At 48.6% G+C, this 24,357-nt stretch overlaps 1 protein-coding gene across 2 annotated transcripts in view; it reads right to left on the minus strand.

Moving 5' to 3' along the window:
* Positions 1–455: 455 nt before the first annotated feature.
* Positions 456–24,357, minus strand: part of Ssuh2 (ssu-2 homolog) — a 29,473-nt gene continuing 5,571 nt past the window's right edge. The window contains exons 4-12 of one of the 2 annotated variants that reach the window (XM_021165783.2): positions 24,190–24,319; positions 22,851–22,911; positions 22,423–22,547; positions 21,108–21,170; positions 19,468–19,553; positions 18,263–18,355; positions 17,429–17,534; positions 16,662–16,769; positions 456–781 (exon numbers count right to left, since the gene is read on the minus strand). In XM_021165783.2, the coding sequence (XP_021021442.1) occupies positions 743–781; positions 16,662–16,769; positions 17,429–17,534; positions 18,263–18,355; positions 19,468–19,553; positions 21,108–21,170; positions 22,423–22,547; positions 22,851–22,911; positions 24,190–24,319 (811 nt within the window). In that variant the 3' untranslated portion in view covers positions 456–742. Of the gene's footprint in view, positions 782–10,583; positions 11,687–16,661; positions 16,770–17,428; positions 17,535–18,262; positions 18,356–19,467; positions 19,554–21,107; positions 21,171–22,422; positions 22,548–22,850; positions 22,912–24,189; positions 24,320–24,357 lie in introns of those variants that run through there. The other variant, XM_021165782.2, reaches the window with a different exon arrangement.

Here is a 24,357-nt window from a genome sequence, read left to right on the forward strand (position 1 = left end):
CCTGAGCCATTGTGTCTGAACCAGTGACAGAGGAGGCCAGTGTTGAAGAGCTTGAGAGCCAATCATAAACCCAGCTCTGCTCCTTATGTCACATGGGCAGGTGACTGGACCTCTCCAAGTCTGTTTCATCATCTGAGAGACAGGCTGGATGACAGAACCTCTGTCTGTGAGGTGTCCATCAAGACAAGTGGAGCCACAGCAAGCAGTGGCTAGGTTTAAGCAGCTACCACTGATAATTTACCAAGTAGATTCCGTTCTGGCGTAAGTAGAGGAAGTTGAAAATAAAACAGGTAAGAACTGGAACGTACTATCCAGTAAACTGAAGTGAACATAAACTGTGATATGTTGGTTGTACGCTGGAATACATGAGCAGTCAATCTATAATCAGTGGGACAGGTCCTAGAGCCTTTTCCCAAACTAACTAACAAACAAGAGAACACTGGCACTCAAGGGTTAGTGATTTTGTTTTAATGGCCTGCACAGACTCAGGCCTCCAGGGCTTCACATCTACTGTGTGCCCACCACTCTTTGCATCCACACATCAGAAACCCTTCCCTGTGTTTTCTGTATATTCTCCAAAGGCAGCTGGCTGCACAGGCATCCCTCAGAGGAAGCTGTGGGGCAGACGAGTGAATTCAAGATGCAGTGGCTTTGCTAAGTGCCTGGCACCAACATACCATCAAGCTGCCAAAATTCTTCTGCATTCCTTGGAACTCAGGTCCAAGGTCATCATGTCACTTTCCTAGGAGTGGTGAAAGGGGCCCCCAGAGTAGAAAAACATCTGGAAAACAGAAAACAAACATGCACTATACTTGGAGCCATAAAAACTCTCCCATATTGTACTTGATCCCTAACAAGTATTGGGCTTGCCCAGGAGATAAATGGGAGAATGGCTTTCAGGCAGGGGCAGGAGCTGAAGTAGAATCAAGACCTTGAAAAGAAGCACTAACAAATTCCATACAGACTGTTCATCCTCAGCCACCCAACCTAGTTACTTCCCAAAGGTGCTACCCCCTTAATACCTTAATACACCATACTTGGGGTTAAGGTATCAGCTACGAATTTCGAAGAAGAGATACAAACTTCCAATATACAGCCATCCTGCTGACTAGACACAAGCTGACTTATCAATCAAACTCAAATGACACTTCCTTTTAGTCAGGAGCAAAGAAAAACATCTTATTGGTCAAACACAATGGAAACTTCCCATTGGTCACGCCTAAAGGAAACTTTTCATTGGTTAAACCCAGAAGACACTGCTCATTGGCCAAACCTAAAGGAAGTCAGAAGATAGAGGAGTCCAAGTAGGATCTCGTGGAACATGTGCGCATGCGCGCACGCATGCACACGCACAAACACACACACACACACACAATAGAAAAAAACTGAAGAGCTGATGAGGAATAATACAAATAGAATAGAGCCAGCCCTCCACGCATGTGTGAATTCCTCAATAGTTTCTGCTGACAGTGTGCAGGTTCCCAGCACCCAGCACCTCGAGTTCCCCTGAGGTCGCCAGCAGACGGATCAGCCTCCTTCATAGCAGCACGCCCCTTTGCTTAAGTCTGCTCCCTTCTCACTTTGAACGGCTCCTTCCTTAAGTATAAGCATCCTGCCCTTCGTTCCAGGGTCACCCCCATCATCTCTCCTGACTGTGCATTGCCCTCCCAGGAGAGCATCTGCTAAGCAGCTTTCTCATCTCATTTTCCATGTTTGTCATTCACATTGCACTGCTCAAAACCCTTATTATCTGTAAACCCCCGCTTGGGGACCATTGCAATGATAATTTTCCCTAATTGATCTGGACAAACATGTGTCTATCAATCGATACGAATCCCATTCCTTCATGGATCATCTGCTCCACTTACAGAGAGGCGCTCCAGGGCAAAGCGAAGGTGGGGCTTTGCCATCTTTGTGAGGAGCAGCCACTGAGCAGATCTTTCTTTGAGAGAATGCTCTGAGCCAAGCTGGAGGAATGAGAAAAATAAGCAGATGCTTGGAGCCAGGAGGATTTTCATGTTTCTATAATCAGATCTGATCTGTTTCCCAGTGAGAGTTCAGATTCCCTCATGCCCACAAACAGCCACAGACTCTAAGCCATGTGCCCACATCTATATGTCAATGCCTGAGGGGAGGTTAGACTGGCTTTTGCAGCCTGGCTCTCCTCATTCACTCTTTCTAAGAGCATCCTGAGGCTAGAGAGGTGGCTCAGTTGGTAAAGAACACACTTTCCACACAAGCATGAGTATCTGAGTCCAATCTCCCTCACCCATGTAAGAAGTGCAGCATGGCTGAAAACCTATAAACCCGATACCTGGGTAAGCAGGGACAGGGAGACCCCTAAACTTGCTAACCAGTCAGTCTAGTCATCCTATGAGTTGTGAGTATAGTGAGAGACTCTGTCTTAAAAATTAAGACCAAAGAAGACACATAATATTGACTTTTGGCTTCCATGTGCATATGCACAAACACACACATATACATACACATGCAGGCACTCATGTACACAAACACACATGTGTCCACTCCATTCTAAACCAAGGAAGAAACACTCTGTCCTATAGAAACATCAAGTGTCTATGGTCCTCAACATCTTCCTTCTAGGGTCAAGATGATCGCTGGTAGATGATATAAACCTTGGTGAGGAAGAGAAGCCAAGACCCTGATATTCCTGACCAGCTTCATGCAGGACTCAAGCCAGTATAGACAGAAAGTCTTTGGCTAATACCATATATCCTCAGAGAAATTCCCCCAGCCTAGTGGTGTCTTACCATGTTCAGGTGTGAGGACCTTGAGCCAACGGAGATTTATGTGGGTCTGCGTTCTGCCCCACTGCTGGAGTGTGGGACATGCCACTGGGGAAGCGAAATGCCAAGAGTGCTTAACTGTGTCTCCCTACACTGCAGCTGTCAGGAGTTGGGCTTTAGGAAGTGCGAAGACACTCAGGGGGTGGGACAACGCAGTCTAAGATGGAAGAGGCCAAAGTTGGGGTTCCCTGACTCCTGGGATTTCCAGTTGCCACTGGTGTATGGCAGAGAGGAGTTGGGAGTAAAGAATCAGGGGTCCATAGGCACTCAACAAGGCTGGGACAATTGGGGACCCCTGGGCTGAGGAGGAAGATGAACCCCGGGGCTGGGGAAATAGGGAACTCCAGCTTCACTCATCAGTGATTGTCCTTAGCCTGGCTGTCTGGAGCTACCAGCTAGGGACCAAGCATGTTGTGTGTGAGCATTCTATATACCATATCATACTGTGAGTCTGTTCCATGAATGGTGGGCAGCAAGAAGTTCCACCCAGGGCATAATTAATCCCCTTATTCTGTCCAGGCAATGACAGAAACAGTCGAAGAATTCTACCCTGAGGAGTGGTTCAGGGGGTGAACTGGGCCCAGTCTCCCTGCCAAGAGGCAAAGTCAGCTTTGACAACAAGATAAGGTAAACCCAAAACTTCCCTCTATGAACACCAGTCAGTTGGTCCACTTCTAGCCAGTAGCTGCCATCCAAGGTCTCCTAACAATTGCCACTGTTCCTGACGACCCCATGGCAGGCACACTGCCCAGCTTCACCCACCAAACCTTGGGTTGAAGTTGGGCCTGGAGTAAGTTTTTCACACTCTCTAGGCTTCAGCCTCCTCCTGTTCTATGAAATGGGTATAACATAGATCATAAAGTCAAATGGCACAGTAAAAGCATTAGGTGTCATCTTTATAAAATGGCCACAGCCGCACGTGGCACCTGGGGAAAGTGTGGATGCAGGAAGCTTGTATGTTTACCTGCTGGGATAAGAAAACAAGTGCTGGGCAGGGGTCATGTGTGAGCATCTGCTGCCCCCTGGTGGACAAAGTTGTGGCCTCACAGCTTATCCAAAGCTTTCTGCTTTCTGAAGTCCCAATCTTGAGGTCGTGTGTGAGATCTCGCTTTCCTCATCTTCCTCCACGCAAAAAATAAATAAATAAATAAAATAAAAAGGTGATAGGCATCATAGGCATCTAGAATAAAGCAATTTCATATTTCATAGACAAAGAAACTGAGGTTTGCTAAAAGGACATATACGATATGAAGGAAGAGGGCTAGAAAACACCAGTGGAAAAGTAAATGGAAGGGGAGAGGAGGGGAGGTAACCCACACATAAGGATGCATGAAAAAATTGAAAACCTATTATTTTATATGGTAATCTAAAATGTATTTTGAAAATAAAGATAATAATTTGAATAGGGGTGCCCTGTATGAGTGGACAATACTACTCCTAGAAGTCATGGGTTCAGCCGGGTGTGTTGGCACATGTCTTTGATCCCAGCACTCAGGAGGCAGAGGCAGGTGGATTTCTGAGTTCGAGGCCAGCCTGGTCTACAAAGTGAGTTCCAGGACAGCCAGGGCTACACAGAGAAACCCTGTCTCAAAAAACAAGAAGAAGGAGGAGGAGGAGGAGGAGGAGGAAGCAGCAGCAGCTATGGGTTCTTAAGTGAAAATACCTCCCTAAGTGCTGTTGGCCAGGGAGGTCCCAGTGTCCTCCACAACACTATTGAAATTGATTTTTATAGTCCAGCAGAACTTGCTAAGATTCTCATGCTGGAGACACCACACACTTTAGTCATAGGACACAGAGAGCTATCAGGCTAGCTCTGATCCAGGAGCCTCCTCCCTGATAAACATGCCAAGAATAAATGATGGTGGAGTGCTCTGCCTAAACACAACGGTCTCTTCTATGGCTCAGGGAACATCTCAGGAAATGAAGTGGGAAGAATGTAAGAGTTGGAAAACAAGGAGGGAGGCGTGCTACTACATGATGTCTTCTGGTCATGGCATGGACATAGCACTCACGAACTCATTCTTTCTGTGGTTATCTACACAAGACCTGCATAAAACCAGGCATGTGTGTCATCATGGATGGAAGCAGGCTCATGAGACTCTGTCCTTCCCTGCGAGACTATTAATAGTGATTGATAGCTGCTAGTTGCTGAAGGAAGAGAGCTCATTTTTCCAATGGTATTGCCACAGGTATGTTGCCAGTCAATAGGCAAGGCTCCACTCAAGCTCAGGCTTCCACTAACTAAATTCAGTAGGTCACACGCACAAAACAGACATGACCATAACTGCAGGAGGGGAGAGTGGCTTCCTTAGAAGAGGGAAGGGCATGAGACATACTAATAGAGTGAAAATTATTAATAGTTATTCTAGGCATGTATGTTAATGTTCAGGAAGGAAGGGAGGAAGGAGGGACTGAGGATAGAGAAAGGAAAAACTGAGGCTTGAAGAGGTCCAGCCACGGGAAGCCAGAACTGAGACCTAATCATGTGTTGTTGTCCCACAAAGCCAGTACCAAAGGTTTGGCTCACAGGGCATTGTTACAAGGAGGTTGTAGGAACTTTAGGAGGTTGTCCTTAGTGGGAAGTTCTCCAGCCATTGGAAGGGTGTCCCTGAAGGGATTTGTTCTCTCCCTCCTTCTGTTCATTTTGAAGCCATAAATCTACTCCCCTCTCTGTGTGTCAAATCAGGGCAACACTAACCTCCCACCCAGCCTTGAACCTTCATACTTAAAATTAACTAAATCTAATTTTTTTTTCAAAAGTTAGTTGCCTCCAGTATCTTGTTACAGTCACACAAAGCCACAACAAGCTGACAGATGTTATTTTAATACCCAACAAAGCCAGTGGTGGGGATGCAAGCTGGCAGGATATGCTGACGATGCAGAGGCAGTACAAGTTCAAGGTCAGCCTGGAATGAAGTGCTGTCTCCTGGACAGGACAAGGCCATTACACTTGAACTCACAAAAGCTATTGTTACCTACACAAAACCAACCCAGCAAAGTCAGCAACACACACAGAAGAGAGGATGTGAAAGTGGGAGGGGTGTGTTGGGAATATCTGCAAGGATTGGGAGGGGGACTTAGTGGATATATGTGGTCAAAGTTACATTGCACACAGGTGTGAAACTGTCAAAAGCACGTTTTAAAAATATATGTTTAAAAGCTCAACTATTTTGGCTAATTTTCTGCTCTAATTGCAAATAAATGAATCCCTGAGGACACTGGCCAACTAACTACAGAATTTCAACCAGTTACCACAAATATCTAGAAATAAGATCCACCAGGGGGCAGCAGAACTACATAATGAAAAACTGGCTGATGCTAGCACCAAGAGGTCCTAGCATCTGAATAGACTTTTGGAAACTTCAGTGTGCCTAGACACCATTTTAGGCTCCAGCTCATGAACTTGAATATCTGATCTCTCCCTTCAGACCTTGTTGCAGGAAATAATAAAAATTGAACCAGCCTTTCCCATGCTTGTGCCTCTGCCTTGGTGGCCTGGCAGGCAATGGCCAATCTGTTTTTATCTCGTGGAGACTCTGACTCAGAACTCCAAAACCCACCTCACTAAGTTCCCTCGCTACCACGCCAACCCATTCTTCAAATCCCCCACTGCCTTTGTGGTGCACATCTGGCAAATCCACATTTTGCCGATGTACCTTTCTCTCTTGAACCCAGACAAGCCGCCGCATGAAGGAAAACGCAACACAAACTTAGTTCAGAAACAATGGTAAAACTCAATCTCTGGGCGCAACAACTAAAACCTACTCTTGTGAGACTTATTAACATCTGACTGCTCTGGTGGCAAATCCTTGAAGATCCACCATGATACCAGGGAAACTCGAGCAGCTACATCTAAACCCTCTGCTGTCCCCCGTTCCAAAAGGACCTCTCTCCTGACTCGTCTCTTCCTCTGTCCAACCAGGAAGTCCCACCTTCTCACCCAGTGATTGGCTCCTTTATTCATTAGAGGATTGGTTCACAAGAAGCCACCCGAGCACGTGACTCATTTCTCATTCCAAACAACCTCTCCCTGGAGAGCAGAATTAACATAAAATACAAGCAGCACAGAGCCATCCACAAGTCCTGGCCTCACACGCCTCCCTCCGTGACTAAGACAACATGGAAGAGCCTGAGTATACATCAGCACCACAAACACAGTGGCCTCAACTCCCCACCAGTGCCAAGAGTTATGGGGTACCACCAAGGACAGAGCAGGTCAGTAGAGAGGTATAAAGTCGCAGCAGGGTGCGTAGTCAGAAGGCCACCCTATGGTGTCTTGCATCCTCAAATTCTTGTCTTTCTGATCATGAGATAGAAACTAACATAGCCAAGAGCTCAGCAATTACATTTGATCATAAAAGTTAGCATGGGCTTCCTGATCCCCAAACCAGTCCTCCTGTTAGCTAGAGGATTCAGTTCTGCAGATGATGTGTGGAGAGGACTGAACATGTGGAAACAAGGAACGCACCCAGTGGGGGCCCTGATAAAGAGATCCACATCTGGATGTCTCAGGTCTCTCTGCTCCAGGCATACTGAAAAGAAGTTGTCAGCCATCCACAGACCCCCTCATCCGGGCTCTCCGAGCCTCCCCAAGAGCTCAATTCTCTCAAAACAGCACAAACAAGCACAAAAAAAAAAAAAAAAAAAAAAAAAAAAAAAAAAAAAAAAAAAAAAAAAAAAAAAAAAAAAAAAAAAAAAAAAAACAACCTTGCAGGAAGGCCTTGTGGTGAATTCGGATAGATTCAGACGCAGTTGGTTTTCCTGATTCATAGAACTGTCCTGGGGACAGTGAGACCTCAGAAGGATTCTGACCCTGACCTAGCTGTGTTTATCTGGATTCCTAGACCTGAAGGTTCAAGGTCAGTTTAAAAAAAAAAAAAGGATGCCCCCATCTACAGAATCTATTTGATTCAATCTGTATGCACCTGTCTATAATTCAAGTAGATACTACAGACCACTCCATGCACAGGGGGCCCAGACCTAGAAAGCAAACTAAGCGAGAGAGAGAGAGAGAGAGAGAGAGAGAGAGAGAGAGAGAGAGATAGAGAGAGACAGAGAAGGGAGGGAGGGAGGGAAGGAAGGAAGGAAGGAAGGAAGGAAGGAAGGAAGGAAGGAAGGAAGGAAGGAAGGAAGGAAGAGAGAGAGAGAGAAAGAAAGTTAGGAAGGCATACCAAATATAACAAAATTGTTTTCTATCATTTGTGACATGATGATTAAAGATCTTATTTTCCTTTTTTAACAGATTTATTTATTCTACTTGAATATACTGTCATTCTCTTCAGACACACCAGAAGAGGGCATCAGATCCCATTACAGATTGTTATGAGCTGCCATGTGGTTGCTGGGAATTAAACTCAGGACCCCTGGAAGAGCACTTAGTGCTCTTAACNAGAGAGAGAGAGAGAGAGAGAGAGAGAGAGAGAGAGAGAGAGACTGTCTCTGTGTCTCTCTCTCCTGCTCAACTGCTGTTTCCCCTCTCTGTGTCTCTCTGTCTCTCTGTCTCTCTGTCTCTCTGTCTCTCTGTCTCTCTCTCTCTCTGTCTCTCTCTCTCTGTCTCTCTGTCTCTGTCTCTCTCTCTCTCACACACACACACACACACACACACTGAGTGTTCGTCTGAAGCTACTTCCTTCTAGATAAAATGTTCTTGAGTTTCTACGCCAATAGCATAATAGAGCCACTGGATGTCAGCCTTAAACAGCCAACATGTCCTTCTCATCCCCAGATTAACCCCTCCCTCCGCAGCCATTATGGTTGGCGTGTGAAACCTCCCACACAGGTTCCTGTGTTTGAAAGGCTGCTTCCCAGCCGGGACTGCTGGTTTGGGGGGTTGTGGAACCTTTAGGGAGGTGGGTTCTCCCTGGAGGAAATGAGTAACCAGGATGGACCATACGAGCCTGAGCTGCCTCTCCTTCCAGTCCACTGTCTCTGCTTCCTGCCTGATAGGTGATATGACAGGTCACCTCACCCTCCGGCTTTTCCAGCCACAGTGTCTTCCCCACTGTGATCAACTGTATCCTCTTAAACTGAAAGCCAGAATAAATCTCTCTTTCCTGAAGCTGTGGCTTGTTGGGTATCTGGTTAGAACAAGGAAAAAAAGGACCACGGCAGCCCACTTACACTGAATGTTGAACACAAAGGAGAAATGAAAAGAAATCCCTTTATAGAAATGCATGTATTTCTACCTGCAAGTGCTCAGACATAACAGAGAGAAGGCAGAAATAAAATCAGTTTTGCCCACATACATGTACACAGTTGAAATTAGGTAAGAGGTCTGGCATTTCAAACAAGGTATGGGGGGAACTCAAGAGAACAGAGCTAAGCTCTATGTAAAGCTGAGCACTCGGTGAAGAACTAGCTGGTGAGATTTCCATACTGACTAATATTAAACTTCAACATCAGTGGGATCTGTATGAAGCAAAGCAGTTGGCTTTGCCATGGGATTAGCAGCTGAAGCTCTGTTTGCCTGCCCTTTGTTGCCACTCTGGGAGAGTAAAGCCCAAAACTGAAGTGGACTAAAGTCTCATTGAATAGCCAACTTTATTCAAAGCATCAGACAATGTATATTGTGAGTATATTCTTTAGTGTTAAGCAAAGTCATACAGCCAAGGTCACATGAGCCCAGGCTGTATACAGTCACGAGGACAGCTCACGTTTGGAAACATCATTCTCAATACTAATGGTGAAGATGATGGGTGATCCAAGGAAAACCCACGCCTGTTCTTACACCCAGGAGGGGCAAGAAAGCACAGCCTAAGAACAACCCACGTTAAGGAGGAGCAGAGATTACAAGACTCTAGTTTTGTTTACTTGAAATTTACAAGGTCTCAGGAATCTTACACAGCCTCACTCACGGACTGCATTCTAAAACCCTCCACCCAACAAATGTCCCCAGCATTCCTTCCCGTCATAGCAGCCACCATCCCTTTTATGATGGGCAGAAGCATCTTCAGTGAGGGTCATAAAGGTGGGACAATGTACATGAGAGTATAAGTTACAAGCCAGCCTGTTAGTGCAGAGCCAGTGTCTTCACGGTAGTGGCAGTCCCCACTGGGCTCTACAGCTCCAGTCCTGGGAGACTTTACCTAGCCTACTGTAAACCCTGCTGCCCTCATCAGTGTTGCCAGGCTGTCCATCAGGAACCCCCAGTGAATGGCTCACTAATCCTAGGAGATAAATAGCCAAACTGATATTGGGAAACCCATGGCTCAAACAGTAGCAGAGAGGACACAAATTCTCTACATCTCTGCCTCATGCCTCTCCCAACCCAGGCTCCTAGGGCCTTATCCTAGAAGGGTAGAGCATGCATAAATGGTATGGGTAAGATAAAACTTGGACCTCAGGGTAGAGTCCTGGATAACCTATACAAGATCACATCCAGAGGCTACCACTGTTTCTGACTGTTCCAAGTCAAGGACAGGCATCATGGGATGACAGCCCTCTGGTTCCTCACAGTCAGGAGAACTATGGGCCTTCATGACCCAGTACCACCTTTCCAAAGCTGAGCCAGAATTTGGGTCTACAGGGAGCTCCCTCTGCCTTCCTAGCTTCACCAGTAGAAGCCAGTTCACATCCTCTGATGCCCCAAACCACATCTACTCAAAAACACTCCAAGAAACTCCTCCCATAAGCACACAGTAGGGATCCAGCAGCTGAACCTCCATCCTTCCCTCACAGCTGTGCTTTGCTTTGCTTTGCTTTTCCTGAAGTCTGAGAATAGACGTCTGTTGTTGGCTTTTCATGTTCTCTGTGACAAAAAGCCCAACAAAATCAATTAAGAAAGGGTTTGTTTTATTTTTAATCATAATTCAAGGGTACAGTCCATCACAGCAAGGAGGACATGGCAGTAGAAGCATGAGACAGCTGGTCACATCACATCTGTGGTCTGGAGGCAGCAGGAGATGAATGCTGGGTACTCAATTCATTCTTAATTCATTACAAGACGCCAGTCCAAAGTGAGGGGACAAGGCCCAACTATACTGGGATGTCACCTCAATTTATCAAAGCTAGAAACTCGGTCATCCACATGTCCAAAAGCTGGGTAATTCTAGATAGCAAGTTCACAATTAACATTACCCATCATAGTGCCCATGAATGACAGCCACCATAGACCTTCCATGTTGTGAGAAAACAAAAATTACATGGAGGTAACGTGGTGGGCAGATTCTCATCAGCCAACTAACATCTTCATAAGTCACCCTTCGGATTTCTAGTATGCCCATCCTTGGACCACCCTGGCCTCCTGACCTTCAGGTGAGACCTCAGACCTGCAAAGTACACTCCCAGTGGTGGTTACATCAGCACTCCCAGCCAGAGGATAGGAACAAATGGGCTGTGGTGGAAATCAACCTGTGACCACAATTCCTATAATGCTGAAGATGGCCAGAGGCTCATAGCAGAATCCAAACTAAAACAGGGATCAGCAATACCATTTCCCCCACACAGACAGGGGTTTTGGATTGGAGAAAAGAGGCAAAGCCCCCACCATTTATCTTACATCTCTCATTTATTTTAGAGTAACTTGGTTAGGAGAATTCTTGTGGGTTAAACATAGGTCCCACCAAACAAGCTCCATCAATAATTGATGCTTGACAGATGATTAACCGATTATTCAGAAATACCTCCAGGGCTTGCGTGAAGGTTGTCCAACATCACCAACATAACTAAACTCAAAGAGTACTGCTGTCCCCTTGCCAAATGTGACCATTGGAGTCTGGGGACAGCTGTGCCTATCAGAGGATGGTACACCCACAGCAGTACCGCTCAGGGTAGTCAGCCACGTACACCTGGTGGTCGGTGCCGTAGATGTAGTAGACAGAAGTCTTCCCTTGGTACCAGTAATGAACTTCTGTGATGGGGATCAGCTCGATGGTCTGGCGCTGAGGAGACAAATGGCCAAACACACATCAGAGTTGTACTCAAGCCTCTCACCTACGAGGCAGCATCAGCTCCCCTCCCAGATGGCCTGTGGGGTAACGTGCAGAGCTGGGTGCACAGTCTGATCTGAATCTGCCCATTCTACATGCATCTCCTGCCGTGTTCCTGTGTTAGTTCCATGTCTGTTGCTATGAGAAAGTACCCAGACCAGAAGCAACTCAGGGGAGAAAGGGTTCACCTGGGCTCATAACTCAGGTTACCATCCATCTCCGAGGGGACTTGATGCAGGAACTTGAAATAGCTTGTCACATCCAAAGTCCAGAACTGAGAGAGAATGAATGCATGCATGTATGCGTTCTTGTGTTCATCAACCATCTCCATACTTAACCTAATCTAGGACTCAAACCTAGAGAACTGTGCTATGCACAGTGGGTGGGTGGGTCTTACCATTTCAATGAACACAATCGAGACAATCCCCCACAGCCGTGTCCACAGGCCAACCTGATCTAACAAAACCTTATTGGGAGAGACTCTTCCCAGGGGATCCCTGAGTGCGTCAAGTTAACAATTACAACCAACCATCATTGGTCCTTCTCATGGCCTACATCCTGGGAAAAACCAATTTATCTCCAACACTGTCTGATGTTAGGAGTGAAGCATGGGCACCCCCAGGGGACATCAGGGAAACCACATGACATTTCCAGAGGCACAAATGTCTCCATGTGGTACTGGAGAGGGGTGGAAAAAAAATAGTTGTTTTCAACACTTTCATATTCAAACTACTATAGTGATATCTGGAGTGGCTTACCAATTTGTATTTTGATTTTAAGATAAAATGTTAAAGAAATGTCAATGTTTGTTGGATTCTATCGGGTTTATCTGCCCAGTGGTCTCTCAGTCACCACCCCAGTGGTGTGTCAGCATGGTCTCAGAGAAGTCTTTCTCAAACATTCTCTCTCTCTCTCTCTCTCTCTCTCTCTCTCTCTCTCTCTCTCTCTCTCTCGAAAGCAAGAGGCTCATGAGATTTCAGGCTCTGGAACTGTTCAGGCCAGGGCTCCTCACACTTAATAGTCCCCATGTCAAGCTCAGATCTCCTCCCAACATCCACCTCTTTCTAAAGAACCTGCCCCCTAACAGGGCGCAGAACACTATCTCCACAGAGCCTGCCACATGGCCTTGTCTCCAGCCCGTTCTCTGAGTTGGAAAGCAGGGCTCATGGGACTCCTGTGGGGATTCCCTGCCACCTTTAGTTCCTAGCACTATTCAGCTGTTAGCAACAGCAGCCCACAGTCAGTATACAATTTTGACTCCTGCTGCTGAAGGGATGCATCCCTGGAGCCTTGCTGTGGTCTGCCCTGTGCATTTTGTCCATTCTGCTTCCATATCCCAAACCCAAGAACATGGTGTGACCGGCTCAGAGCTGAATGCCCTTCCCATCACAAGTGCCCCAGCCTGTGGCTCTCGGTCACTCAGAGGCCCTGGGAGGGTAAGAAGATGAAGCCAGATGGTTGCTTGGATTTCTCTCTAAACTTCCCACAAGTCCCAAAGAACACTGGGTCAGAGCAGGACCCTGGAAGGGGACACAGGACACAGGACATCGCCCAGGATTGGGGTTAGACGTTTCCATGACCCCTTCCTGAGTGATGTTGAACTCCATTTCTCTAGGCCTTGACTTTCTTATCTGTGGAATGAGGTCAAAACTGTCTCGGAGTTGGAATGACCAAATGACTAAGAAAACTATGTCATATTCATCAGCCAGAAGCAATGGCACAAATAATGGTTTTGAAAATCAAAGGCAGAAGCCCCTCCCCTAAAATTGCCAGGCAAAACTTCCTGAATGAGGACTACGAAGCACATGAGGGTAGGAGCTGACACTGCTGTTCAGAAGGCCTGGGCAGAGGATCAGGAGCACTCTGGCTTTCAGACCCTTCCACAGGAAGCAGCAACATCTCTACCGCCATCCATAATCACCCATGCCCTCATCCCTTCAAATGATAGTCCCCTTGTAACTGGCTGCATATGTGTTTGCCTCTTGGGTGTCCTCTGCCATGAGGAAGATTCTAGATATTCACTTGCAGGAGCTGGGGCTGTGTACATTGAGGTGGCTGCCATTCCACCTAACCTTCTACATCGAATAAACCACCATCCTAGATCAGTGGCTCTGGCTCCAGGACCAAAGGCGAATTAGAAAAGAGAATCCCAGTTGTAACCTCAGTCATTCCGTCCCCTTAACAAAATACTTCTTAATATGCACATGCCCTGCAAGATTTTTCCCCAGTGGATTATCTTGCTTGATATGAGATCACAAGAGGAAGACTGTGGAGGTCACACCAACCACCCACATACAGTGTCCTCTAGGGCAGCAGGTGATGGAAGGACTCACACCACCACTTCAAGAATATGATGGCTCCCAGACAGTGACCAGTGGGTACATGTTGTCCCTCACCTCCCAGGATTCCTGGGCCTTCCCGCCAAGCTCAGAGTAAATGCCTCAACTTGGGCCTCCTCCCTCACATAACACAAACTGTCCTGGTAGGAGTGGCAATAGTCTAGAGAGACACTTTGTGTTCCTCCCTATCAGACTAATGACACAATGGATCCCAAGAAAGTGGACTCTTCCCCAGGATTCTTCTGTGGAGGAAAAAGAAGAGAAAACCTTGGTGCCAGCCAAAGGGGACCGTGTCTCCTGGGAAGGGATGCCATGTCACACAAGGTGTTAGGCACCTTGCAGAAGTGGGAAGAGTGTAGAATCTGATGGCTAGGTGGTCGGTGGGACCATGCCTTGACCAGGACACAAACCTGTCAGGACTCCAAAGACAGACCTGGAAGAGGGGATCTCAATTTCTTTATATATTCCTCTTCTTGGTGTGCAGCATCGAGTAAATCTCCTTTCTCTGCTTCTCCCTATTCCTGTCTCCTAAGTTCATACATTGGGAACAGGTGGCCAAGCCCAGACTCTGGGCCACCAGGGCCCAGGCTCTGCCTCTAGCCATTCAGGTAACAGCTGTAACACTCCAGTCATGCAAAGGCCAACTCCCTTGGAGGCCACTCAATGTTCCCTACCATTCCCACATTCTGACAGCCTGATGCTGTACCCACCCCAGGTTGGAGCACCGGATCCCTGAGTCCAGTTCTCTGTAGAGAACTCTGAGGGATATGAAGCCTCTATCCCATGTCCAGGGAAGATAGGTGCCCGAAAGCCTGCAGCCCAGCCTCCTGGCCTCCAGGTAGGTGGTCACTGGGGCATGTCTAAAGTTCAGAGCCACCCTGGGATCAGACTGAGGTTGACACGACACCTAGCCAGACTTCTTCCTCACCCCATCCACGGTCACAGAGAGGAGCTCAGAGCCACTCTGGGTTCGACAGAGTCTGGCATGTAATCTGGCTTGGTTTTCTTTCTCGTCCTCCCTAACCCTTCACGTACCCCTTCCTTGGTAAGTGGCACACACGTAGACATGTCTCAGGGAGGCTTCCGTAGAGCCCAACCGGAGATACGAACCAACTCCGCCACTTTATGAACGCTGAAGGAAGGGGCAGTCCAAGCTTCCAGAGAGAGCCAGAGCTGAGAAACAGGTACCACAGGTGTGTCCTGCAGTGTCTGGATGGCTGCAAGCCCTCAAGTCCCACACTGCAGACCCCCAACAGCCTCTACTAACTACCAGAAGTGCTGCTAAAAGAGTTGCCATCCCTAATGAATGACTTCTACTCTCTGGGCTCGCATTCGTGAGAATAGCCCAGGGGGTCAGATTGGACCAGGGAAAAGCACAGAGACTACTAGTCCCAAATTGTTGCCTTTCTAGAGTTCTGTTAGGATATTGAAAAGCTGAAAGGTTTCATGTAAAAGTCCAGATGCGAGAAACTCTGAAAACACCCTGCCATGCACAGACATGCAGCTGAATGGAGACTGAGCCTTGGGGTGGGGGTGGGGGGCATCTAAGTGATTTCCGGACCCTGGGAGGCAATGGGGTTTGCAGTGGCTGAAGCTCACTTCTAAAGTCCCCTTCCAGATCCCAAGCAGCCTTCTTCCCTCTCTCTCTCTCCCTCTCACCACCACCCCCCAAACAGGAGAAATGTGTAGAGAAAAGGGCTGGTGGGGGGTGTCATTGGAAAAGACAGAAAAGAAAGCGAGTTGTGCCACAGGTTAGCTCCATGTAAATCCTTACTTGTCCCAGAATTCAGGTAAGAAACCAGCCATGATGGCGGCCATATGAAACAGCTGCCCCAGGATCACATGAGGATGCAGGAGACCCAAAATCTAAGTCAGCACTGGTACAAGGCCCAGGTGCCCCACAGCTAACCGCAAGCACAGGATGTTCCCCAAGGCCAGTACTGGCGATCTTTTTCTGTACCTCCCTGTTTTGGGGGGAGAGAGGGTTGGTTTGGCTTGGTTTTGAAACAAGGTCTCCCACTAAACCCAGACAAGCTAGGCGCAAGCCCCAAAGAGCAGCCTGTCTCTCAGAGGTTGTAGCACTACCACGAGATTTTTATGTGGGTACTTGGGATCTGAATTCAAGTCGTCATGCTTGCACAGCAACCAATTTACTCACAGACCGAGAGAATGGTCCTCCTGCTATTCTATGGTGTTTCTAGATGCACTACTGCCACCTAGTGGCAAGCAGAGAAACTGCCCAAATGCAGAAGTGCACCTGCCTAAAGCCAAGATGCTGGATTTCCTTTCTGCACTCTAAATATGAGGGACTTAGACGCAAAATCACACTAGGATTCATTTCCTGTGAATAAATCCCCCAGCCCTCTCTCCCAGGGACTGATGGTTCCACCTGCCCCTTCAAGCCTCAAATGCTGGCCCTCAACTCCAGCCACACTGTCTTAGCTTTGAAGCTTCCTGGGCTGTGCATATCTCAAGCCCTTGATCCCTGCACCCTCACTGCTTAAGGTAAAACCCCCAGTTTCTTCAATTTGAGTGAGAAGAGAAGCATCCCCAAGCCAGGCCCTAATCCTCATTTTCCCCCGTCTCACCTGCTGAAGGATGCGAGCACGGGAAGCCAGCATGGTACTGTGTTCCTCAATGCCCCTCTGGGAAGCCAAAGAGATGTCTTGCAGGGGGAAATCCACAATGGGGTACACCTGGGGAGAGACGGAGTGCCTGCCTCACTTTCTTTCCCACAGCACCCCCTCATGGAGCTATGGAAGATGCCAGGACTGACTCCACTAGACAGCAGAGGAAGCCCGGAGGATGGAGGGAAAGGCTCCAAGGACACATAGCAGGCTGAAGAAACCTCTTCAGACATCAGTCACAGCCTTGTTGCCTCAGAGAGTCCGGGACAAAAGAGTGTGCAGAGAGCCTACACTTTCGCCTGCATCTCATGTTACCCTGAAGACCATTTCTGTAGACCTACTCTGTGCTGGCCATCATGCTAAGTGTTGAGATTCAGCCGGGACTAAAGCAAGTGGATCATGTGTCACACCAACATTGAAACTGCCCACTGTGTGCCAGGCAGGAACAAAACAAATGGCACAGAACCCCGAGTGGCAGGCTAGCAGCTTCATACAGCCTGTATATGAGGTCCCTGATGTACCCCCAGTCCCAGCCTGCCATATGAAGTCTCCCTTGTGTAGACAAGCCTGTGTCCCTTACAATTCCTCCTTTAGTTCATGACACTGGTATCTCAATGCCCTTTTCTACATCCACTCAACATTCATCTCCCTGCACTAAACCCCGCAGGGCAGTCCAGACGCCCCAGCGATGCAAACTGCCTTGCCTGTGCTGAAGGCACGCCCCTTACCGTGGCATTCTCATCCCTGAAGAGGTTTTCCCCTCTGGCTTTGGCAAGCAGCTCCCTGGGGCAGTGGAGGTGGTGTGGGGACACAAACTCAAACAGGCTGTTCTTCCTGGGAGAAGGGATGGAAAGAGAAGCAGACTGCAGGCTTCAAATCAGTGATCAGCACACCCTTGTGGGGGGAAGGAGGCGGGGGGGGGGTGCAGGGGCGGAGAGAGTGAGCAGCCTGAGGGGGCAGGGCCAGGAGCTGGAGGAAGTGCGCAGCCTCTGAGTGTCCTGGCCTATGAGGAGCCAGTCCCCATGCATCCTTGCTTGTCTAGGTTTAGACTAGCCAGGTGCAGGACAAAGGCTTCAGGACAGGACCACACCCCTGGCTGACCTAAGGTACAGGCACAGTTTTCTCCCAGGCATCAGAGTTAGGTGCTCAGGGACTACCACCCTGGCGGGTGGCAATGACAGAATGTGAACTCGAGGCTAGAGCAGGTGAGATGGCTCAGTGAGAAGCGCCTGCTGCCAAGTCTGACCCTCTGGGTTCAGTATCTGAATCCCATATGGCGATAGAAGAGAACCAAGGCCTGCAGGTTGTCTTCTGACCTCCACAGGAGGGCCACAGGACTCACGTGCCTGCGTGTGCACACATGCACCTGCATGCTTGAACAGGCTCATGCTCACACAGGGAAAAAAATTAACTTAAAAATTAGAATACAACTAAACTCAGAGACAAAGGCAGTCTATGCCCCCTATCCCCACAGCCATTCCTTCCTGGACCAGGAAGAAAAGGTTTTCTCTAGCAGCCACACTCCCCACCTCCTCCAGGGCTGGCACCTAGGTGTCACTTACCACATGATGACCAGCTGGACAAAGTGCTCCAGCTTCCTCTCCCCCTTGCAGGTGGCGCATGTTTTGTTCCCTCTCCCAGAGCACGTACTGCACCTATGGCCACAGTGAGCAACCCTCTTCAATAGAAGACTCCCTTACTGAAGTGACATGTTCCTGTCCATTGTCACCCTCCATCCTCTGACAGCTGGGACCTAGTATCCCCCTAGCAGCCTACCTGCCCTACAGCCCGCCCTTGGTTCTTTGGTTTGTTTTTGTTTTTGTTTTTTCTCACCCTCTGTGGCCAGTCTGGGATCTCAGCCTAGCGGGTTACCTTATTCCATTTTTCTTGCAAAAACAAGCTAACACAAACATGAACCCAAGTCAACACAATGAGAAACACCTTAGAATGTTCTTGGAACTGTTTAAAACAGAGCATCCTTTCCCACTGGGCTGCATAACCTGGTCCTGTTAACGTTCCTGCTTGGTGACACCATTTAAAGCACCTGGAACCAGCTAGACCTGATGCCATCCCAAAAATATATTCTTGGGCTATACAGTTGTTTGGGCCTATCAATGTACTTTATTGCCACAGCCAATTTGAGCTCAGTTATTTTACTTGAAAATGAAATAAACCAGGGTTCGAACCCGAAGGCATTCTTCACTAGTCATGGTGGCAGGTGCAGTCAAGCTTAGCCAGCAAGGTTTGACTGTTAACCAACCCAATTTTGAACATTTTCGTTCCTGGTAGGTTTTCTGTTTCCCTTTAAAGCTTATAAATAGTGAGAAGACATGAGTTACAAGATGTCACCAAACCACTGTATGCAAAGTCCCAGGAGCAGAGATGAAAGATGTGGGCTGTTTAGCCAACCAACTAGCTAGGCAGCTGTTCCAACTAGGCCCTACTCTGAGGGATAAAGAATGCTTTGCCCAGAGCTTGTGCTCAGAGTTTAAACTTGCACTTCCAGCTAGTTTTTCTTGGTGCTCCTCCCCATTCCCCGCCTCCCAACAGAGCCTGCATCCCCTCTTCTGCCCCACATGCTATTGGTGACTTCTTGATATGCCAGGCCATGAGACAAGCCTGCCCACATGCAAAGTCCAAGAGTATCTGTTATGCACAGACTCTGGGGGTGCAGCAGAGAGAGACGGGGAACCTTTCAGGGCACAGCGTTCAGAAAGAAACCTAAGACTAGAGAGCCTTCTCCCACCCACCACAAACCCACTCTTACCTGCGTCGACCAGAGCCAGAGCACAGGTGGCATCTCCGGGGCTGCTTGGCTTTGCGCTTGGTGCCACTGCAGGATGAACACCTCACCTGTGAACATGCCCAGCCTCAGCTGCTGGCTCCCAGAAACAGGGCCCAGGCTACCCTGAGACCAGCTCCCAACACAGCCCCATGACCTTGACCCAGGTCTCTTCCTCCTTTGGGCCATAGCCTTGATCAGTGGTTTGTGCCTTGTGGTTTGTGGCTTGTGGCTCATGGCTTGAGGATTGGTGACTTTGGGCCCTTCCAAGGACAGGGTTCCAAGACTTCACATCCATAGATCTCTTCTCTCTGATCCCCACCCTCAGGCCCCAAGACCTGCCTTCAACCAAGTGTCTGGAAGGAGTCGGAAGCATAGTGGCTGACCACCAGGGTGAAGGTCAGAGGTTTTTCTTAGGAAAACACCCAGAGGTGGACTCCTGACATTCAAAACAAGCTCAGGGAGGAGGGAGAAGAAGTTGGAAACCAGGAAGGAGGAAAGAAAGAGCCCTGGGAGTCGGGATGGGGGTAAGGGCTGCAGATACCACAGGAAGAAAACATGGAGGAGGAGACATGGAGAAGAGAGAAAAGCTAGGTACAACCCATTGGGTCACACAGTGATCAGGTGAGAGGTGAGGGCCCAGCAGGCCCCTTGATGGAGAGATGGACAAGATGGGACCACACGTCAGTGTGCATCTGATGACAGGCTCTAACCAGGAGCCTTGGCTTGAACTAGCCTCCAGAGCCAATGGATTCTGACCTTTGATGTCATGGCAAGCTGTAGCAGCCTAGGTAGATAACTCAAGCTCCTTCCTCCTCATCCCCCAAGTCCTCTGAACTTCACCTCTCTGTGTCCACCTCCCAGGTTCTTGGCCATCCTCCACGGAGGGGTCTGTCATGAATGCCTGCCCTTGTAATCAAGCAACCATCAACAATCTTGGGGCATCAGCTGCACCCCTTGCAAAAGATCATACAAGCTGGGGTTGTTGACTGCTTATATGGAGGGGTGGGAAGGTTCACAAGACCTTCACCTGAGTATCCAGCCCCTGTCTACCACCTGTCACATGCAACTCTGCCTCAGGGAGGCAGGAGAGTATAGAGGTCTGGGAAGAGGAGGGAAAGGGGGCTCCATCTATGCATTCAAGCCCTTTCCCTGCAGGATAACGAATTTCAGGTTCAGCATGCAGAGGGAGAAGCATCCATACCTCTGCAAGCATCCCCCATCTATGCTTTCTAAAGAATCCCAGCAAACTCATTGGTTCTCCAGAATGAACTTGGGTAAACAAGTGTCTGGGACCTTAGAAGGAAGGCTAGACATTGTTTTCATCTTTCCTTGGGAAGGCATCCTAGCAACAGAGTCCTAGGGCCCATTCTTTTATAGGGCCCAGCCCTATGCAGATCCTCACTGCCTGTCAGGTGGAAGGTGAGAAACCTTTAAACTGAATCATCAAAGTATGAGGAAGGGATCACTGGAAGCCCCAATCTGACTGTCCTAGTCACAGATAGGAAATTGGAGGCTTGGAAAGGGAAGATGCAGGGAGTCTCTAGGCTTTTACCAGCCCTGAGATCCCTATGCCCACCCCAACACTCGCACGGGGACAGGTCATATGTCCTACCATGACTCACCATGCCAGCCCCATGGCAGCCACTGCACTTGTAGCGACCACGCCCGTGGCATTTGTGACATTCCTGAAATGCAAGAATTCTCTTTGGGTGGATGTCCTTAAATAAGATCCCTCCCAACCCTAGGATGCCAAAAGAAAAAGTAAGGGAAACGGGTCCTTCCGGGGAGCTGGGGATCCAAAAAGGCCTTGAATGGCCAGCCAAGGTCTCGTGTTAGCACATCCCTAAGCAGAGCACAGACTTTCCCACACGGTAAGAAGGGGATCCCCTAAGCTCTCAAACTACCTCATACTCTAGTTTCCTGGAGTGCTAATCCACAAAGACTGGTGGCATCTGCAGCTACCTGATAGCTCCTCGAGAACACACAAAATGGACAAGGTTTGTGTGAAAAAGCAAGAAGCTAGCTGCTAGAACCTATCAATCATCCAATGAAAGTTTTTGCACCATCCAGAAAAGAGTGGAATGCTCTTGTGGCTTCTTATCCATCTGGTAACTATAAGAACTCACAGAGTCAAATTACATTCTTAAATGAAGACTCAAAGAGAAAGCAGCCCACTGTGAGACAAGAACCCAGTGAGGGTGTCAGTCAACCACCAGGTTTCCCACACTTCCTGCTAAGACAGATTTCTATTCAACAGACAGATATCAAATCCACTGTCCTACTGATGTCCAAGGAAAAGCCCACTAGGGTGTGTAGGTGTGTTTGGCAGTATGAATGCTGTATGCTTATATGTGCACAGGCCACATGGAAACCAGTGGTCATTGTTACGTGTCTTCTTCATTCACCCTCTACCTTCCTTGACAAGAAAAGATCTCTCCCTGAACCTGGAGCTCACCAATTTGATGAGGCGGGATGGCTTAGTGAGCCCAGAGGTCCTCCTGTTTCTGCTTCCCCAGAGATAGAGTTACAGGTGCAAGCCCCTACACCCAGCTTTTTACATGTGTGCTAAGAATCCAAACTCCACCCCTCTGCTTGCTCAGCAAGTCATCTATCCACTATGCTTCAGATTTTAACTCATGTCCACTTCATTTAGTTCCCCCACTTGGCTTATAGTCGGATGAAAAGCAAGCACAAACACTCACAGCTGCCCTCCAAATGTAGTCCCTGGCTATTTCCAGCTGGCAGTGGCCCCCTCGCTGTGTGAATGCTGCCTCCCAAAGATACAGGCTGTTCTTGAGCTGGGCTTTATTTTTACCCCAGGAGTATCCTACCAGGCTGAGCTTAAGTGCCTTTCCTCAAAGGAGAAAGTCTGATGAAGCACAGAGAACCTGAGAAATAGACTTAGAGAGCTATATGGATGATCCAATTGGCTGTTACCTTGACCAGGGAGGAGTGGGGCACTTGGAACTTTCTGGTGTCTTCCTGAAACATTGGAGGCACCTGGACCTTCATATCCCAAAGCCTGGGGGAGGTGCCTCTCTGTGGTCCGTCCACCGAGTGGTCTGACACAGAAGGGTTCATCGTAAGGACAGTGAAGGACAAAAGGGAAAAGCTTTTGAGTACCCAACACACAGCAAGGCATCCTCTTTGGTGCACATCATGAGCTGGGGATGCACCTCCCAGGGTCAGCTCTGAGGAGTCTCTGAGATGAAAATCATTCCATCATGTGATAGTCAGTGGGGGGACTGAGGCTCCACAAAGGCGAGCATCAGATTCAGTGTTAGTGGTTAACCCACATTGTAAGATGGTCCCCAAGTCCCAGCCTTGTCCCTGCCAAGCAAACTGACTCCAGACAGGTCACTCACTGGTTACGGGCTGAAATGTCCACTCGCTGACTCTGGATTCGCTGAAGGTCTCCAGCCGATACTACAGAGGAAAACACCAGTATGTCACAAGCAGTGTCCCTTCCCGATGACAGTACTAGGCTGCAAAAGGATGAAGCTTCCACCCACATGGGCTGCCAGAAACCAAATGTGACCCTTGGTATAGGACCCCACCCAGAGCAAGCCCAGCTCCCTGTGAAGTTTCACAGAGGAACCACCTACACAGTAAATCCTGCATAGGGCACTGCTTGCCCAGGGTACACGGAGGCCCCAGGTTCCCTGCTCTAAGCACCCCTGACTTATGACAAGGTCCTTCACCTTGATCCTTAAGCACAGCCCTAGGTTAAGATGGGGCATTGGGCCTCACCTGGGCCTGGGGAGTGGAGTATGTGTGTACATTTGCATGCATGTAGAGGTCAGAAGACAGCCTCAGGCGCTGTTCCTCAGGAGTTATCTGCCTTCTTTTTTATTGCAGAGTCTCTCTCTCTCTCTCTCTCTCTCTCTCTCTCTCTCTCTCTCTCTCTCTTTCTCTCTCTGGTCTGAAACTGACCAATTGGCTGAGCTGGCCAGCTATAGAGTCCCAGGGACCCTCTTGTCTCCACCTCCCCAGTGCTGGAGTTATAGGCACATGGTACCACATCCAGCTTTTTTAATGTGGGTTCTGGGGGCTGAGCTCTGATCATCATGCCTGTGTAGCAAACTATCCCCTCATCCTGTCTCTCTCTCATGAGAGAGGAAATGGAGGCAGTGGTCTGACTTGATGAGCTCTTGTCATTGACAAAGACTATGACACTAGTAAATGTGACCTGAGTCTGTCTCCGAGCCCTATCGGAGACTGAAGTACCTTCTGCAGTATGGCTGTCAGAGGTGAGGTTTCCTCAATGCTAAGGTACAGGCATGGCTGTGAGACACAGAATTGAGCCAGGTTCCTTAAAATAGAGGGTCTTTCCTTAGTCTGTACCTCACGGAAGGATGCAAGGAGGTCCAGACTTCAGGTCGGCAAGCCTGACTTTGAACCCAGGACCCATCACATCTATGGGTAATTAATTGGTCAAATATCTCAGCCTCTCCTGATCTCTGGTGTTGGCTACAGACACTGGGGATAATACTACATTGTGGGGGACAGTGAGGGCATATGACATGCTCTCACCTCTTTCCATGTGTCTAGTGCATGTGAGGTTGTCAATCAAGATGGAGACTTATGTTCTGCTTATTATAGATACAAAGAATGGAGGTTGTAGTAGAGACTGCTTGCATACACCCCCCAGGGCCAACACCCCCTCTCCCAGTGTCCCCAGATCCCTGGGTATGGCCTTCCTACCCTGCAGAGGGTTTGCTGCCTCAGCTCCTGAATGATGAGGTTGCCAGCAGCTGCGCTGCTGTAACAGCAATGGGAGTTCACGAAGCTGAGTAGGGCCTCACGGGCCACCTCCTCGGTCACCACAGGGACTCTGATGGGGAGAGAACATAGGAGCACTGGTCTGGGAGG

Source organism: Mus caroli, chromosome 6 (genome assembly GCF_900094665.2).
Source record: "Mus caroli chromosome 6, CAROLI_EIJ_v1.1, whole genome shotgun sequence".
In the NCBI taxonomy this organism is placed as follows: Eukaryota; Metazoa; Chordata; class Mammalia; order Rodentia; family Muridae; genus Mus; species Mus caroli.